This window comes from Eleginops maclovinus, chromosome 17 (genome assembly GCF_036324505.1).
Source record: "Eleginops maclovinus isolate JMC-PN-2008 ecotype Puerto Natales chromosome 17, JC_Emac_rtc_rv5, whole genome shotgun sequence".
In the NCBI taxonomy this organism is placed as follows: domain Eukaryota; kingdom Metazoa; phylum Chordata; class Actinopteri; order Perciformes; family Eleginopidae; genus Eleginops; species Eleginops maclovinus.
Genome location: NC_086365.1, coordinates 8,020,503 through 8,039,523, shown reverse-complemented (window position 1 = coordinate 8,039,523; position 19,021 = coordinate 8,020,503). Strand labels below are relative to the sequence as shown.

The 19,021-nt window shown below is 38.1% G+C and overlaps 1 protein-coding gene across 3 annotated transcripts; it reads left to right on the top strand.

The window, feature by feature from the left end:
* The first annotated feature begins 1,165 nt into the window (after positions 1-1,165).
* Positions 1,166-17,277, top strand: prkcq (protein kinase C, theta). 3 transcript variants are annotated; one of them, XM_063905685.1, is made up of 18 exons: positions 1,166-1,242; positions 5,039-5,363; positions 8,979-9,178; positions 10,590-10,650; positions 11,859-12,033; positions 12,113-12,144; positions 12,243-12,328; positions 12,738-12,867; positions 13,209-13,318; positions 13,730-13,856; positions 13,953-14,110; positions 14,392-14,565; positions 14,643-14,734; positions 14,844-14,906; positions 14,988-15,126; positions 15,288-15,476; positions 15,675-15,803; positions 16,317-17,277. In XM_063905685.1, exons 2-18 carry the CDS (start codon positions 5,246-5,248, stop codon positions 16,473-16,475), a joined length of 2,142 nt encoding a protein of 713 aa, XP_063761755.1. In that variant the 5' UTR covers positions 1,166-1,242; positions 5,039-5,245; the 3' UTR covers positions 16,476-17,277. The 3 variants fall into 3 exon arrangements, with proteins under 3 accessions (XP_063761755.1, XP_063761753.1, XP_063761754.1); XM_063905683.1 differs by having other exon boundaries at positions 13,730-14,110; XM_063905684.1 differs by lacking the exon at positions 1,166-1,242 and adding an exon at positions 4,675-4,697 and having other exon boundaries at positions 13,730-14,110.
* Positions 17,278-19,021: the final 1,744 nt, after the last annotated feature.

Here is a 19,021-nt window from a genome sequence, read left to right as displayed (position 1 = left end):
AGTCCTTTTAAAGTTCAAAAAAATATTAGGACTAACCACGCAAAAGCCGAACAGATTGAATTCATTACCTTTGTTTGTTGTTCCCATATTAAATGGCCTACTTTAGGTAGTAAAAAATCATTGTCAGGTGTTTAATTATACTAATAATACCACTACTAGGAAAATAGTATAATATATTACTGTTAGGTTGTTAGTAATTGTATGTTTTCTCACTTCCAACATTATCAAATAACAGCGAATTGTGCATTATAGAGCTCCAAAAACAAAACCAAAATCTCTTCTACAGTTATCTTATTCACTATGCTGCCCTTAACTTACAAAAACAAAGGCAGGCAAACAACTCAAAAGTCAAAACTAAAATTGAGCTTCAATCAGTTTTTTTTTTAAGTGTATGCCTTCCAGAGAAATGCATTGAACATGTTTCCTTCGTCTGCGCTCACTCATTGTTTCCCTTAAGCCCTACTTCTTTGTTTTCTCGTTTCATAAAGAAGTTTCACTTTGTATGTGGGTGGATAGATCAATGTGGCGTTCAAGTCTCCTCGGAAAATTGTACTTCTGAATTCAGGATTTGCTACTGCACAAAATATATTGAGACTAAAAGGGAAATTAAACGTCTCTTAGAAGTGAAATAGCAAGGAGATTTATCTTAAGCAGGACTTGGAGGTTGGAAAATGTGTAATAGGAATATGTGTACCTAAATGCATCATCAACTCATTAAATAGAAAAGAAATCTTAAAGGAACCCCCTGCCTAATGCAGAATCAGTAACATAAATAAATAGCTTAATTGTTTAATAAATAAAGCCTTTTATTAATGCAAACACATCATTTTATTTCCAACATGTCTTAACATTTTATTCATATTGCTTTGAATGTTTTAGATAACTTTGCCATATTCTTCTTCAATTTTATTGCTATTTGAATATATTGATTATATGTTTATGTCATTTCAGTACAGACATGTTTCCCATTGTTGTCATGGTTGTTGTTTAATTGTTATTATGATACTTCCTGCCTCTTTAAAATTGTCCTGTTAAAACAATCAAACTAAAAAGTCTCTATCTTTGTTTTTTTGAATTAAAGACCAAGAGTGACCGTTAGTTCCTAGTATTCACAATATTCCTACAGTCTGTGAACGCCTCATGCGTCTCGGTTAAATGCACCGTCTCTCTTGCAGTGTGATAAGTGATCGGATGAAGAGCAGCTTCTGTTTGCCAACATTAAACTTCAGTGTGCTTTTACAGGTTAGTACAGCCCTTTTTAACAGTTTACAAAGTTTTAACTCATTTTAACTGAACTAGTCTTGCTATTTACTGAATCAAAGATATGTCTAGTTTGGGTGTTGCAGAATAGAGTATGGATTTTGGGTGTTGCAGAACAGAGCATGCTTTGGCTCACACTGTGGTAAGAACCAAACATTATGTGTGGCTGCATGTGTCTTTGCCATTTGGTCTATGACAGGGTAAGAGTCACTATTTCAGTTCTGAGTTGTTTTTGTCGTGAACGCTGCTGTGTGAGATTCTTATTGCCTTATTTGGAAAGAAACACAGAAGTGATGATGAAAATATGTGTTTATAATGTTGTGAAAGGGCTTTTTTTTAATCCAGTATGTGTGATGTATGATATATTTAAGTAAAAGTACCACAATGTAAAAATACTTCCTATGTCCTGCATTTAAAACTGTACTTCAACTATGAAGGTTTTCAGCTACATTCAAAAGTTAAAGTTCTCATTGTGCAACAAAATGACCCCAACAATTTGCATTAAGGAAGGTAAAAGGTGCAATATTTCAGGTTGGCAGCATTTAAAATTTGATGCTAGTTGAAAGCAATTTCATAACTACTTTATGCATGTGTTTCATTAACTGGTCATATGCGTAAAATAAAACATAAGGAATAATGGGAATATAGTAACTATTGTTGTGAAAAACTATCAACGTGGAGTGAAATGAAATGTTGTGAAGTAAAAGGAAACGTATTGTATCAATTGTAATACTCAAGAAATGCACATGAAAATTGAAGGCAAGTAATTAGCTAGTTTTAGCCTTGCAGATACAGTTAGCGTGTTAGCAGCTTTTCAATGTTACAGCTCTTTGGTAGGAAAATAACCCACAAATTGTAAGTGTGGAATAAGGAATTATATCTTGTAAATTGATCGTTTTGTGTCTAAAACGTAACAACAGATTAAGCGGCACAGAGGTACAATATTTCTCTTTAAAATGTAGTGAACTAAAAAGGGAAAAGTAACATTGAAGTACTTTAGAAAATACTTTTAGTTACATTTCCACATTGCAAATCCAAATTACATTGTGGAACAGCTCCAGAAACAATAAGACCCAAACACATTTGCATCTTTTAAGCAGAAACTGCACGTAGAGATTAGTATTTAACATCTATTGGCCTCTTTTTACTGTGCCTTTTTGATGCTGTGCTACCTGGCATGCTATTAATCATTGAAGGCTGCTGAGGGTCTGCTTTGTGTGTACTTTGTTCTGTCTTTGAATGAGTGACCACTTCAGGGACACTTAGAGCTATTGTCAAAGGCTTCTGTCACGCACATGGACCTCCTGTCAACAACAACAAACACTCCCTCCTTCCCTGACTACTTAAAAAAGCTTAAAAACACACACACGCACACGCACACACACACACGCACACGCACACACACACACACACACACACACACACACACACACACACACACACACACACACACACACACCTTTGATGGTACCCGGCGGTGAGTTGAGAGACTCGTTTGACTTTACCCTCCCTCATGAAAGCTTTTTTAAAAGGTCACACTCCTGCCTGACCTTCCCTGTATCTCCATCTGTGTATTTGAGGATGGGTGGGGTGGCATTTAAGCACCCATGGGTGGGTCACAATAAAGGCAACTCCACCTTTTAAAATGGCACCCTGATGCCTGCACACATAAAAGTGTGTGACGGCTCCAGTTCCATGTTAAATAACCGAGATTAGCCCATCATAAAAGAGAATCAAAATAGCCAGTGTTGTTGTCCTCATGTGTTGAAAAGCACATTAGACTTTAGTTTGAGCTGCTGTTTCTCAGCTTGTTTCAACAATGACCTCTGTGTTGGTTCTCTCTAAATCCTCTTACATTTAAAGTTCAGTTGCTTCATGAGTAAGAAAGAGGCCATAGATGCTGTAATCCCATTGGGATCAACTCTGAAATACAGTATTTGGCTTTTTATGCATTTAACAAACAAGTATTTGAACATGTATATTAAAGAGTGAATATAAGTAACATTTCTGCATTCAAATGTCAAAAAAATAACTACACATAGGTCGTTTATTTTGTTAGGTTTGTGTACTCATGTTATCTGAGATGTTTCCAAACATTTTCAGGGAAATCTTTTGTTTTTCAGGGTATCGTTTAATTGGCTCACCTGTAATGGTGACATTCCCTAAGATTTAAGAAGTCTTTTTAGATCTTGCTTGGTTTTTCACTATAATTTACCAGTTGTAGGATCTAAGTTGTTAAACGCCTGGATCTTAAGTAAGCAAAGAAACAACTGGGCATTTTTTTTACCATTTAGACACACTTTTAAATTCCAAAAGTAAACTGTAAATGCGTATGGCACCTTAAATAAAGTAATCCAAAAAAAGACAGATGGTGTTTATCAATGTTCTGACTTTTGTTTTTTATCTCAAGGATTTAGCATCTCAAAGTGAAGAGCAGCCGTGTCTTCTGATGTTTTTCAGTCTAATGTCTGCAACACCCCCACCACAGAAATGAAAAATAAAAAGCATTTAGAGACGTCAGGAAGTGTGGTTTCATAGTCAAAGCTTAAGCACCGGAAGGTGTACTCCTGCTGCAGTTAACACATTACAACTGGTTAGCTGCAGCTCTGCACATTCAAATGTTTCAATCTGTGTAGGTAGGAGTGTGAGTGTGTGCGTGAAAGAATTTCAATAAGGGTCTATATCAGACTGCAGCTCATTGCACTCAGCTGTGAAGTACTTGTAGAAAAGAAAAGGTTACCTAAAAAGACACAGATTTATATGACAGTTCAGATGTGGCAGCAAGGCTACAGCTGTGCCTCAGTTTCATATTGCAAGCTTACGTTTAATGACTTGGTTACAAATATGTAGGACATCGCTTTGGAAAAAAGTGACCACATTAACTGCACTTAACCAATCCAGCATGCAGATCAAAACAGGTAGAGTTTTTAGGTGCTTCAACACATCTCCATGTTTAAAATAATGAGATTAAAAGTGAAATATTCCATGTTGAGATGTTACATTTTGTCACGTAAATCTATCCACTGTGTTAGAGCATCATATTCATTCAATGTGACTGTGTGTCATTCCCATGACACACACACTCAGGGTCAGTGAGGTAAATACAGTAAAGAAAGAGATGACTCGCTGCTGCTGATCACCACAACAAGTTTTGCGGAATCAGGCGCATGCGGTCACATATTCCTGATCTGCGTTTAGAATTTCAGCTCTATTAATAGAGAGCCTCCTCTCCACCACACACACACAAATGCACAAGAACACACACTTCTCTTTGGCAGGCCTCAAATATCACATTGATCGTCACCAAGTCCAAGACTTTGCCAGCAAATCTGCTGCAGAGGAGGCAACACAAGTTGTTACTGTAGTGTAGTGAATCGTTAAAGAGGATTTATTTTTCATAAGGTTTTTAAGACAGCTGCTTTTTACGTCTCCTGAAGGTATGTGTAGGTGTATGTCAGCTTGTGTGTTATCTTTCATTGTGTGTACAAGGCTCCTTCAATATTTTCCTGTCACTACATACCACTTTCTCTCCATGTGTTGGAGAAGTTTGGTTCTTTTGTTTCAAGCCCTGTTTTGTCAATAGTCTGGCACAGGGAGCCAAACCCTCTTAAACTGTGCATTATTATCTTATTAAAACCCATTTTCCCCAGGATAAATAAAGAGCCCTGATTCTGACTTGAGAGCAAGCTGTATCAAGACAAGTTGAAACTCTCTTTAGAGCTAGCTCTTGTGGTTACGAGTGATGTAATATTTAATTCTCTGTGTCTTTCTCCCACAGGTAGGTTAAAGCATCAAGGACGGAAAAAACCGAATCACCTCCTCCTCTGCCGCCTCCTCCTCAGCCAGGTTTATCTTTCCTCTGGTGAAAAAGGGGCAGTCTGCGAAGAAAGGAGGTTTGACAGCGCCGATAGAAGCGCTCAGATCTCATCTCTATTAACTGTTTACCAGAGGTTGTTTGGATATTTGAGCATAAAAAGCTGCAGCCATGTCTCCTTTCCTGCGAATTGGGTTCTCTAACTTTGAGATGGATCCCGGCCTGGCCTACCATGAGGAGGTGCTGAACCCGTACTGTGCCGTTTACATGAAGGAGGCTATCGACACAGGTTAGTGACTGCTGGGTTGATTCGCGCTTTGAGGTATATATAACTTGTGCGTAACGCAAAAACAAGGAAAGAGGGGTTGTAAGATCAGTGGTTCTTGCTCGTCAGTTTTTAACCTCTGGGTCAAATTTGAAAGCTTTTTATACATTAACATGAAAGTTGGACTGCCTTTAACATTAAATCCAGCTCAGCTGAAAGAGTTGCTCCTGTACCATATGTTCTCTGGCTCTTTCTCTGAAAAACTTTAATTCCCTTTAAACTCAGCAAGAGATGCATTTAATATCCAGTAAGCACTTGGGTGTTTTGAATAAATATAGAAATGTGGAAGTAGTGATCCTATTTCTAGACTATGTAGGACAATGCAAAATGTGGAATAAGGCTGTAAAGAATAATTATGACAGGAGTCTCATTGATAATCTTTAGAGAATCAGCTTTTTCTCTTTCAGTTTGATTTAGTAAATGTAGCTTGTAAGCACCCTAAAGCTAATTAATAATATATATTTAAAAGTTGTAGATATATATAATGTAACACTAGGAGATGAGAGGTATAGGATGGCAGGCTCGAAGAGATAAAGATAGAACTGTACTGTAAATGTGTGTCTACTAAGAGTTCATTCATATTTGAATATCTTTATTGCAGTTGTTGAATGTCACATCTTTAGGAAACTTCCCAGAGTGATAAGAGACTCGGAGCAGATATCTTGGTTCTGCATTTCGTTATCTTTATCCGCTGGTGAATATTGAGTGCACTATAGAGCTAAAAACAGAGGGAGAGGAAAGAGGAGGGCTCTGATGTTTCTTTTCCTCCCTGAAACGACAAGACTGAGCACAGAGAGGCCTTGCTAATATCATTTACACTTTACACACTGCAGGGACTATTCTTTTACTTTCATTTCACACTAAATTTGATACAAATCTGTTTTCAAGCCTGAATGACATAAGAGCAAGCAATTAAACTAAAAGGAGACAAAATTCTCATAACCTGATACAGCTCAAACATGAGCTACATTTAAACATAAATGCAATTTCAGTTTTTATTAAACGTACTTATTGATGCTATAGTGTACACAGTGTGTTACTGTAATAGCAGGTATACTGACATATGTTTATACTCTACTATTGTTGAGTGTATAAATATAACATAAAGTATAACATTATTTATAATATAATATGAAATATATATCCAACGTATAATATTTGCCTCCGAAATGTAGTGCAGAAGAAGTATAGAGTTGCATAAAACTGAAATACTCAAGTGAAGTACGGGGAAAGCCAAACTGTACAAAACTCCAAGGCAGTCCAAAAAAAGAACACACACACACACACACACACACACACACACACACACACACACACACACACACACACACACACACACACATACACATACACATACACATACACATACACACACACACACACACACACACACACACACACACACACACACACACACACACACACACACACTGTTTCCCATCAGGCACTGCGGCTCCTTCATCTTCAAATTAAAGTGATGGGCAGCTTCGATAAACAGATCTTTCTTTGAAGTCGTGTACAAAGTTAAGAGTGTTTGAGGCACTTTATATCTGTTTTGGACCACAGACAGACTGCAGCATTAAAAATATTCATGGTTTTGTTTATAATTCTAAAGAAAGTGTCGTAATTAGCAGAAAGCACTTTCTAACTTTTCTGCATCTGCTTTTTCTATTTCAGTTAAATGAAATATTTCAGAGTTTAAATTGATTGTTTTATATTGAATATTACAAAGATTCATTTAGTGCATGTTTGGTCTATTAAATAGCATAGGCATCATATTACACTTGTAGAATACAGTACATGTTGTTGTAGGTCTTCACTACAACATGCCTTGGTTTAGATGTTCTTAAGAGCGGTCTTTAATGCCCAATGTACTTCACTCATAAAACCACAAGCTTGTTAATTCTCTCTTATGAGGATTAAGTATTTAGCATAAATTCTAGCTATTTGTACCAGAGCTGTTTTGAAAGGAGGATGCAATAACTTTGAATTTAACGGCTTAAAAAATACCATTTAAAGTCTCTGTTAAACATATTTAATAACACACCTACGGACAAAATGTGCTTCCTTTTATAAATTGTGAGGTGTCCTCGGGAAGGAGCTTCAGAATATGATTATTATTATAATAAAAGAGGTGTGTTAACTCTTTTAAAAACAGCAGAGACCTAAGAGCACACTTCAATCTAAATGCGACCTTGGTGCGTTTTCGCAGAAAAACACAGGAACTGGCTAACACATATCACCCCTCTTTCTTGGGTGAACGCCGCAAGGTAACTTTCTTTGAAGCTGTTGTAGACTATGAGAGAAAACCGTTTTCCTCTATGTGCTCTGATCAGACGGCAGCTGGCGATGAGCCGATGATGATGAGAAAGCTGCAGATCACTTTAGGGGTAAAAAGCTTAGCAGGCTTTACTTTGGAGGCAGCAGCATGGCATGTGGCCGTTATGCAAGTGGATATACGTGATGTTATTGCAGAAATCAGCAGATGTCAATTATTTCATGGTACCAGGAGTGTTTGGCTGTGTGATTTGACTTAATCCCTCAAAACTGTGAGGCTATGATCATAAAGAGCTGCTTACAATGTTTACATGGTATATATAGGGCTGCACGATGTGGACGACGTAACGTATTGGGATCATTTTGAGCGATATTGTGCTAACGATACAGGACATATTAATCATTTTTGCATTTGTTATTCTCATTATAAGTATCAAATATATTAAAATGATTAACTAAATGTATTACCCATGGTGGATAACAAGAACGTTTAAACACTTTGCATGCAGTAAGATGACCATATTTTAATGGAAAGAAATCATAGGTATGTACTTTCAAATGACACATTAGGACTGTAAAAGAGCATCTAATCCCAGATTGAAACACATACATTCATCAGTTTTCCCAAGGATTGATTCCTGGTGTTGGCTTTCATCACTGGTGGGAAATCTTGTGAATTTTCTGGATTTCAAACTTTTATGTTAAATCCTTAAAGGATACAGCTGGTGATATTTTATACCTTTGTTATTTCCAACCACTGGTTCTTTCTGAAGATGTAAAATGTCTATAAATGAGTAATAAATTCAAACATTCATTATTTGAGAAGTGCTTAATGATATTCTCAAATCAGTATTACCTTGTTTTCAGAAGACCATTTAATAAACAGAAGTATGAAAAAGGGATTTTTTTGGGGACTATTTTCTTAAGTGGATTAATACACATGTGGTGCTCTAGTGATTATTTGGGGCAGAAGGATATGTTTCTCTAAAATAATTTAATTATCAATGTTTTTATGTGATTTACAGTGTTGTAAAGGTTATGCATCAAACAAAAGGCCAGTGTGCTGATGAAGGGCTAAAGTTAATGACTAATTAAATCACCTTTACCATGAAGTCAGCATTTTTTAAACACTGCTTTAAAAAAGGCAATACACTCTGAAAGTCCTGCAAAAAAACAACCATTTTCGGAGGACATTTATTTCGCTTTTTGCACAGGATTTTTAGATATTTATTGGAATCAAAGTTCAAGTAAAATGTAAATAGCCTGCAAAATTAAATATCTTATTCCTTTTTGTTTTTCAAGAAAAGGGCCAAGTGTACAAGCAGAAGAAGCCCACCATGTATCCGCCATGGAGCACCACGTTTGATGCCCACATTCACCGCGGGCGCATCATGCACGTCATGGTGAAGGACCACACAGCCGAGCTCAAGTCCGAGGCCACCGTGGCTCTGGACTCTCTCGCAACGCAGTGCAAGAAGGAGAACGGCAAGCTGGAAACCTGGGTGAGTATTCGAATTTTCAATTAAATATATGTAAAAACTCTCATGGAGTGATTTCTTTTAAGATCTGAACTAATCAAAGATATTTGACTAAATGTGTCACAAGTTTGGCGCTTACTGGATATTGGTCTAGTCCATAGCTACTTCAATAAAGTGTGTGTGTGTGTGTGTGTGTGTGTGTGTGTGTGTGTGTGTGTGTGTGTGTGTGTGTGTGTGTGTGTGTGTGTGTGTGTGTGTGTGTGTGTGTGTGTTTTCTGGGACCAGCTGTTTGGCAACTCCAGCAAAAACTCCAGATGGGTTTACTCAATTTTCAGTGAAATGAGCAAATGTATAAAGTGGTAATCCGTCTTTTATTCATTAACGAAATGAACCAAACCACATTCATTATGCATTTTATTTAAGTAATACCAGGAAAAGCACAAGAGTAAATAATAATTTCAGTTAACCTGTGCTTCTACTCCTATGATGTATTAAATATCTGCAGTTAAAAAAGTCTATTTGTGTTCTTGAATGGGATTTTTAGTGTTGGATTCCTCTAAATGTACAGAATGGGATTAGGAGGATTATTTTCATGTTTTTTTTCTTGTGTTGTGCAACAAGCTCTGTTTCAGTAATCCCAAATAAATCCTTTTTAGAATACATAACACCACTGTGTACCAGGATCTAATGTGTTTAATCTAATGCAATAATAACCACAATGAAGTACAAAAACAAAACAAAAACATTCAGGTGAAATTTGCTATTTTCAATGAAAATAATGAGCAAGACTTATTCAATCTGAAGCAGTGTTTGTTTGTTTGTTGTTTTGTCTCTTGCAAGGTTAACCACAGAGGCTTTCTCATTGAAATGATTTAAAACTGGAAACGTGTCTTCCCCCTTTATAGTGGAAAATGCTTTATTTAGATGTCAAAAAGTAAGGAAATTGGGTGTTTATAGTCTCCAGTTAAAGTCCAGCTGGGGACCATTGTTCATTTCCAGTCATCTATCTATCTAATAAGAATAAACGTGCCAAAAGGCCTTTCGCCCCAGTTTAGTCTGGGTTACTCTTTAATTATGTGCATGTTATCGATGCCGTCGCTGCTCAGGTTGATAATCCACTTATTTTCAAAATGACTCACTTATTTTGCAATTCATCATTTCTTTCCCTGAAAAGACTTTGTATCGGGGGACAATAGGCCGCTGCCAGTTGTCCCTCATTAAAACAAATGTAATACATAAAGTAGTCGGATAACTCAAAGCAAATATTCTAGATTTCCTCCCTACTCTACCTCTGTTTCAGTTACATTATTACTTTATAAAGTTCATGCGTCAACTTCCTGCCCTTTCCATTCACAAAATCTTTCTAATGATTTTCTGTCATGCTAGCTGCTTTGAGTCACATTTTCCTTTTCTCTTCTGTATTTTTTTATGTCAGCTGGAGTTGAAGCCACAGGGCCGCCTGCTGATGGAGGCCAAATATTATCTGGAGAAAACTGGTGAGTCACGTAAACCTAAAAAACTCCAGCTGCTGCCCATCAAACTGCAATATACTGCTCAGGGTTTCCCACCATCTGCTACCTTTGCGGTAACTATGAAGAAATGAAATCAAATGTCCAAACAAAATCAGTAAAAGTGAAAGTGAAAATAACAGATAGTCATCTTGATGCTCGGAAATGATAAAGTTGAAGTGTGAGGATATCCTTTTTTAATCTTTTACACTTAGAACTCTCTGCTGTGGTCTTCAGTTTACTTAGGGTTTTTTATTTCATTCAGGACTGTATTGCTGAAGCCACTGGATAATTCCAGTTAAATGGTTTTATGTTAAACATATAAAGTTGAATCGCTATTATATAAAGTCATTGTAGAAAGTATAAAGACATTTAGAGTCCTGTTGCCATTTTCCACCAGAAATTCTCCACATGTGATTTTTTAAAATGCGTCAAGTGACAGTGTGTGTGTGTGTGTGTGTGTGTGTGTGTGTGTGTGTGTGTGTGTGTGTGTGTGTGTGTGTGTGTGTGTGTGTGTGTGTGTGTGTGTGTGTGTGTGTGTGTGAGACAGACATTCAACGGGGCTTTACTGGCATAAACACTAAGCAAACGCTTGAGTAGTCACTGAGAACTAAAGACAGGAGACATCTCATGTTTTCTAAGAATAGACCGAGCTGATAGGAAATCGCTGCTCAGAACAACAGGTGGTAAAGCAGCTGCTACACAGAGACAATTTCATCTATGGCACTTCCTCCTGAACTACATAAGCACCTAATAGATCATCTAACATGATTGATCGTCTTATATTGCACATATTTACATGCGCAGTACATTTTATATTATATTAATCTGACTCCTTACTGTTATTGAAAACAGAACAGAGACATAAATGTGTAAAAATAATAATTCAAGAATCGACAAAATGAGCAGCAATAAAAAATGTAAACATTTCTTTAAAAAACTAATTGTAAAAACGCTTCCCACCTTTTATATTAAACTGCAGCCTTTACATCACATAGCCAGTCTGAAACAGGGAAAGGTTACTCATGCATATGAGATGGTTAAAGCAAAATGAAACTTTTGAATTCTAAAAAGCTGAGAAGTAGAAACGTCGGGTGTGAAACCTTCTTGCCAGTAAACAATCACTCCTGTTAAAGCTGAGCTCTACAAATGTGTTTCCATGTTTCATTGTAATGAAGTTACATGGTGTGTTTCAGACGCTGCAGGTCAGATTGAGGAAGAGTCGGGACAAATGAGAGAGGGTCTGTTCGCCCTGCATCAGCGGCGAGGGGCCATCAAACAGGCCAAAGTTCACGTCGTCAAATGCCACGAGTTTAGCGCCACATTCTTCCCTCAACCCACCTTCTGCTCCGTCTGCAAAGAGTTTGTCTGGTAAGCAAACTATCATCACCAAATGATCATGTTTTGTAAAATAATGACTCATTTGCTCCTGTTTTTTTTTCTACTGCAGGGGTCTAAACAAGCAGGGGTACCAGTGCAGACGTGAGTGTCGGATTCATATTTTCCACTGATGTGTTGGAAGTTTAAACAATGCCTTTTTCAACCCCTTAATCTCCAACTGTCATTTTTGTTTTTCACAGAATGCAACGCAGCTATTCACAAAAAATGCATAGACAAGGTTATTGCCAAATGCACGGGTTCAGCCATCAACAGCAAAGAAACAATGGTGAGCATCTGTTTCCCACTCACTGCGTCACACTCACTGCTTCACATACATGCTACGTCTGAGCAGTCACATTTAAGAAGTTGTGGTCATACTGCTTACTAATCTCCTCAAACAGAGGAATCATTACACTGGTCTGATTCAGTGCTTTTATCGTTTTATCTACTTCCTCCTCCAGCCACATGCCTGGCGAGTTCATATGCGTGAAACCAAAACAGAATTCTAAACCCTTATGTTGTAATATGCAGTGTAAAAAGAACAGACCTGCCCCCCTCTGTTGGAGACAGGAAGTGTTCCCTTAAAAAACAATACACGTTTTATTTCAAAATTAAAATTGCACTACAGGCAGGAAAAGTACGTATTTTGTGCTAGGCCTTCCTTGATGAGCTGTATGATGTGATCTGTCCTGCAGATCCACAAGGAGCGCTTCAAGATCGACATGCCGCACAGGTTTAAAGTGTACAACTACAAAAGCCCAACTTTCTGCGAACACTGCGGTACTCTGCTCTGGGGGCTTGCCAAGCAGGGGCTCAAATGTGAGGGTGAGGGGCGGAAGATTTAACCTTTCTGTGGATTCATTACTGATGTATGTTTTGTAGTTACACCTCATTCACACTGACTTGATTTGCCGAATACAACTGATGATGCCAATTGAACTTTTGCCAAGTGAGAAATATTGTTTGTTTCTTGATTTTGTAGAAAACACTACAGAAGCAGATATTTTTAACAAACAGAATTAGTGCCAGACACGGTTTTCCTATGTAGCAATAAACAATTAAAAGGGAAGGTACCGTAGAATCAGTCCCATGGCCATTATAAAAACAGAACGTCCCCAAAAGGCATGTTTTCACTATGTGGTGGTAATTCTGTGTTTTCTGTGCAGAATGCTGCATGAACGTCCATCATAAATGCCAGAAGAAAGTAGCCAACCTGTGCGGGGTCAACCAGAAACTGATGGCTGAAGCTCTGGCCATGATCGAGACTCAACAGCAGGTCAGACAAAATATACCTCTGCAATTTCAGATATGAGATATTCTCCATTAACATGCACTGAATTGTATTAGTACTCCCTGGAACAAATTCCTCAACTAAGTAAAGTGGTTCACCAGATTAAATTAGTTAGTCTTTTTTTATTATTAAATCAACTGTCTTTCATTGATTTTACTCGTCAGTGTGTGTCAAGGCAAGCAGGAGACCTTTAACCAAAGTTAGAATTATGTTTTTGAACACGGAAAATGGACAACATTTTTTGTTCAAGTAAACTAGTTTTTGAGTTTTGTAATTGATAACATTGATCAATAAACTTTACTTTTGGAATCTTTGAAAGCTTTGTAAAGGTTGTTCTCAGAGGCTTTTTCACCTAAATGTTTGATGTTGAATCCCGGTCCTACCTTTTGCCTTCAGGCCAGAAGCTCCAGGGACACGGAAAATGAAATCATCGGCAGAGAGGGTCCAGTAGGTGTCGGCCAGCCGGGGGTTGTCCGAGCACCGTCTGGGTTAGTAACGGCCACAGCTACAACAGCAAACAGAGGTACGTTAGTTTCAAAACCTCCGCCCCGTCATCTCTTCCTGATTGTTTTTTTTTATTTAACGCATTCATTCCCAATTCCTGCCTCCTCACCTGAAGAGTTGCAGGGTGTTTCATGGGAAGGACCGCCAGACGGGAGCATCACTGAGGCACTGCAAGAAGAGCCTTTGTACGCCTTCCCAAAGAAGGACCAACCCAGATTCACCGTCAATGACTTCATCCTCCACAAGATGCTCGGGAAGGGCAGCTTCGGCAAGGTACAGGATCTGATTCAAAGAAAAGCAAATCACAGAACAGGATTTAAATCAGAACTCAGTCATTATTCCACTACTCTTCCTAAAACTATAAGACTTAGTGTGAGTATCTGTAAGACACTAATTAGGTCAATCTTCAGCAGTCTTAATGGTATGTTTGAAAGTAATAATAACTTTATATAGCTATGAGGGATTACCTTGGCATGAATCCAATGCTTTCACAGCACATTCTCCAGAAGTGTGAGTCCAACCGCAGCAGCTTTTACTCCTTTTTCTGTTGTCAGGTGTTTCTAGCCGAGCTGAAGAGAAGTGGGCAGTTCTACGCAGTGAAGGCTCTGAAGAAGGACGTGGTGCTGATGGACGATGACGTGGAGTGCACTATGGTGGAGAGGAGGGTCCTCTGTTTAGCCTGGGAAAACCCTTTCCTCACGCACCTTTACTGCACCTTCCAGACCAAGGTGATACCAAGGAACACTTGGATTAATCTGTACTTCACTACAGCCACACACTGACCTTCTACGTTTGTTTTGTCCAGGAAAACCTGTTCTTTGTCATGGAGTATCTGAATGGAGGGGATCTCATGTTCCACATCCAGAGCTGCCACAAGTTTGATTTGCACAGAGCCACGTATGTATCCTGTCAATATGCTAAATACAAATGATTTAAGATGCCCAACTTAGGTTTGTGCAGTTTGGGTGGGATGCTTCGCATTATACCATTTATGTTTTTCCCACAGTTTCTATGGAGCAGAAATCATCTGTGGGCTCCAGTTCCTTCACTCCAGAGGAATAATTTACAGGTAAATGTTCAGTAAAAGCCAGAAACAGAACTGAACCTGATGAAAAAATGCTGGTGCTTATATCTTGCCGTTCCCCTGCAGGGATCTGAAGCTGGATAATGTGCTGCTTGACTCTGAAGGTCATATTAAGATTGCAGACTTTGGCATGTGCAAGGAGAACATGCAGAACGACACACTGACCTCCACCTTCTGTGGGACCCCTGACTACATCGCTCCTGAGGTGACCACACACACCATTCTATAAAAGGAGAAATATATTTATATTTACAAGACTATAGATTAATGGGTAAACCAACACTAAAGATGTACCTTAAGTGGCAACTCGCCTCAAATCAAGAAAAGCTACGCTATATTGTTTTACCCTTATGTATTACATTTCAGATCCTGCTGGGTCAGAAGTACAACAGCTCAGCAGACTGGTGGTCCTTCGGGGTTCTGCTCTACGAGATGCTGATCGGACAGTCTCCGTTTCATGGCCACGACGAAGAGGAGCTGTTTCAATCTATACGGACCGACAACCCCTTTTATCCCCAATGGCTCACCAAAGACGCCAAGGACCTTCTGATCAAGGTCAGACTAGTGTGTTTCAAACATTATATTAGGGGTACTAAAGCGGTAAAAATATTTAAGCATACAACTCCTTGACTCCAAAATTCAGTGTGGCCGGATACACAAGTTAGGTGCTTTTTTGTAGAAAAACGTTCTAACCTGACTGCCAGTTTTGCAGTTTTTGCACAGTGTGTAACCTGGGGTGTGTTTGTGCTGCAGCTGTTTGTGAGGGAGCCTGAGGAGCGCCTTGGACTGAAGGGAAACATCCGACAGCACAAGTTCTTCAACAGCATCGATTGGACCAACCTGGAACAACGCAAGGTGGCGCCGCCCTTCAGGCCAACTTTAGTAAGTGCAATCACATGCTCTCGCTTTTTCAGCTCAATTTGAAGGGCCTGATTTGTGCTAGGAAGTTAAGATATTTAACTACTTTATTCAAAGTGAAGAATAGGGCTGTAACTAGGGTAAGGCAATATGAACCGGGACAAGCCAACACTTCATATCACTTCACTTAATATCAAGTCTCATATCAATATAATATATCAATATAAATTATATATATTGCATTATTCCTTTTTAGTGATTATTTCCCTACTTTATAGGGCACATACTGTACACTGGAAGGATGTCAAGAGAATCCTAGCATGCAAACTGTAAATAAAATATTGTAAAGGAACAATATTGAACCACAAAACATAATATTGCAATACAATATTATATAAATATTTTCTAAAACCCCCTTTTTCTCATCTAATGATGAACTTATTTAGTTTAATTTAGAAAACTTCAATGATAAAGTAAATAATACTTTCAATTGGTGTATATTGTTGGTATTGACGCATTTTCTCTTCACTCTCACAGTCATCACCCAGTGACTGCAGTAACTTTGACAAAGAGTTTATCAACGAGAAGCCGCGACTGTCGTGTGCCGACCGGACGCTCATCAACAGCGTTGATCAGACGATGTTCAAGAACTTCTCCTTCGTTAACCTGGGGATGGCCCGCCTGGGAGCGCACTGAGTACTGGACAAACAACCAACTACCTTACAAACAAGCCGCTAAATCACAGACAGCACTTACTGAAACTGAAATTGACTGCAGAGACTTTAGACTTTGAATGTCACAAAACTCAACTGTATCTGTAATTATGATGATAACCACTAAACGGTGTGTTCTTATTGTTAGGCACAACCATGACAACCTTGACCGTATATTTCTCTTAATTCTAAAGTTTCTTTATTTACTTTTTTTAACTAAAATATCCACAAAAACCTTATGGTATTCTCAACTTCTGGTGTCAGACAAAGAGGCACAGAACATATACCAAGAACTCCGTTATGCTCACACATAATTCATCAAGTGGCATATATCACCCTTAAAACGTCATGAAGGTGCTAAATATAAATGTGTTGTAAAAACCTACGGAGCTTCATATTAATCTGTGAAGGTACAGATCTTAAAAGAAAAGCTAATTTGGTTAGAGAAAATGTGTGTTATTGTTTTGTTTCCCGTCTTATTCGATAGCCTGATGAGTATTTCACCTCCATGTATGGTACAGATGTTATAAATAGTTTTGTAAATAAATGTTGCATCATTCTGTTGATATACTGTACTGTCAGTTGGATGTATATCCGTTAGTGTAGCAGGATGGATTTAGTTAAACGTGTATTTTCTTATTGTACCTCAAGAGTTTTATTGATGCAGTATTTTGGATCAGGTACGTCAGCTGCATACTTCATGTTGTACTGCACTTGTAACTGTACTGTTTGTATCGTTCTATTCATCGTGAATCATGTACAATAAAATGTGAGGTTTGTTTTGATTATGACTAAACAAAATATGAGGAGTATGTTTAAAGATATACTTGAAGTGGAGATAGAAGCAGAAGACGAACCATCCCAGTTTTTCCTATTTGGTTTGACAAGTTTATCACCAAGGCACAAATTAATTAAATGCTAGTAAAATAAGAAGTGGTGAGTAGAATTTCAGAAGATAGAAGCGGAGGATGAAACCCTCTTTATTGTCACATACATGCACACAGCAGAGCACACACAGTGAAATTGGTCCTCTGCATTTAACCCATCCTAGTGCTAGGAGCAGTGGGCAGCTATTGTGCAGCGCCCAGGGAGCAATGGGGAGGGGGGATTGGAGGTGTCCGGTGCCTTGCTCAAGGGCACCACAGCAGGGCCTAGGAGGTGAACTCGGACCTCTCCAAGTAGCAGTCCACTTTCCATATTTCAAGTCTGTTCGGGGACTTGAACCAGCGACCCTACGATTCCCAGTCCAAGCCCCTACTGACTGAGCCACTAGCCCATTTTTAACCCCTTATTATAACTATGGGAATCTTAAGCAAGGGATGCATACTGTGCTAAGTGGTATGTCTATGTGAAGTTGTTAGCAAACGTATGCTTAGCAACATAAGAAATTATAAAAATTACAAAATGGAGAATGTGTAGCACTCTGCGGCCACAGTCAATAACTGCCATGTAGCCTCTCACACAATTTCACTTAGTGAAATAATGATAAATCAACATTTGTATTTATATATTTTGGAAAATTTTCCGGGCACTTCACACCAACTTTGTGCATGGCATGTAATTGAATTAGCCGATTTTACATTTGAATGTGTTTGATGCTAACCGTTAGCTAACAGCTAAATTGTTTTTGGGAGTTACAACATTTGAGGGAAAAAAACTGAAAAAACTTACGGCAGTTTTGAAAACTTTTCCATATTCCTGCAATACACTTCTGGCCATCTCGAAGGAAAAATATTCCACTCTTCGAACAAGTAAAGCCTTTAAACTTTGTTCACAAGATGCAGCTGCTATTAACAAATGTAAACAAAGATGCCAACAGGAAGTGACATGCTGCTCGTTGCGCAGTTATTATCGTCCCCTTTAAGCAATTAAGCCAAAAAAGGTTGTTAAAGACATGTATTTGACATGGAAATTGTAAAACATTAAAGAGACCATTGTTATAAAAATGTGGAAAGGAAGTAAAATGGTCTTTTTTGTACAGCTAATTAAATATTTCTCACAGTAGCTTGGTTAGGCCTTAATACAAGGTGGATTCAATTTTCGTAACAGCAATAAATGTTAATAGCCAATGCCGTCTGAAAGGTTTGGCCTGATTTCATGCATTTTCTCAAGATGTCCAAATAACAACACAGTCTCTAATCTATAAGTTAATGTCTTAATCTCTATTTTAAATTGTAAATGTACATTGTATGTTTTCCTTTGCTCTGTGTTTTATGAGTACTTGTATGTGTCTTTATATATCAAAAAGATGTCAATAATTTAACAATTTGGCTTATATTTGTCCTCAAGAAAAATCGATATCCAAGACTAATGTTGTGGAGTCAAATTAAATCAAAGAAAACTCTTAAATTACATAAGAGAAGGATGCTGTGATAGGTTGATATTGTTTTTCCAAAACATGAAATGATTGACTATTTTAGGATTTCTCCATGTTGTTACCAGACTGGATGGCATAAGCTTGTGGTATGTTCCAGAGAAAGAGTGTGTGGTGAGACAACAATGAATATACTTGAAATCAACACTGAGGTG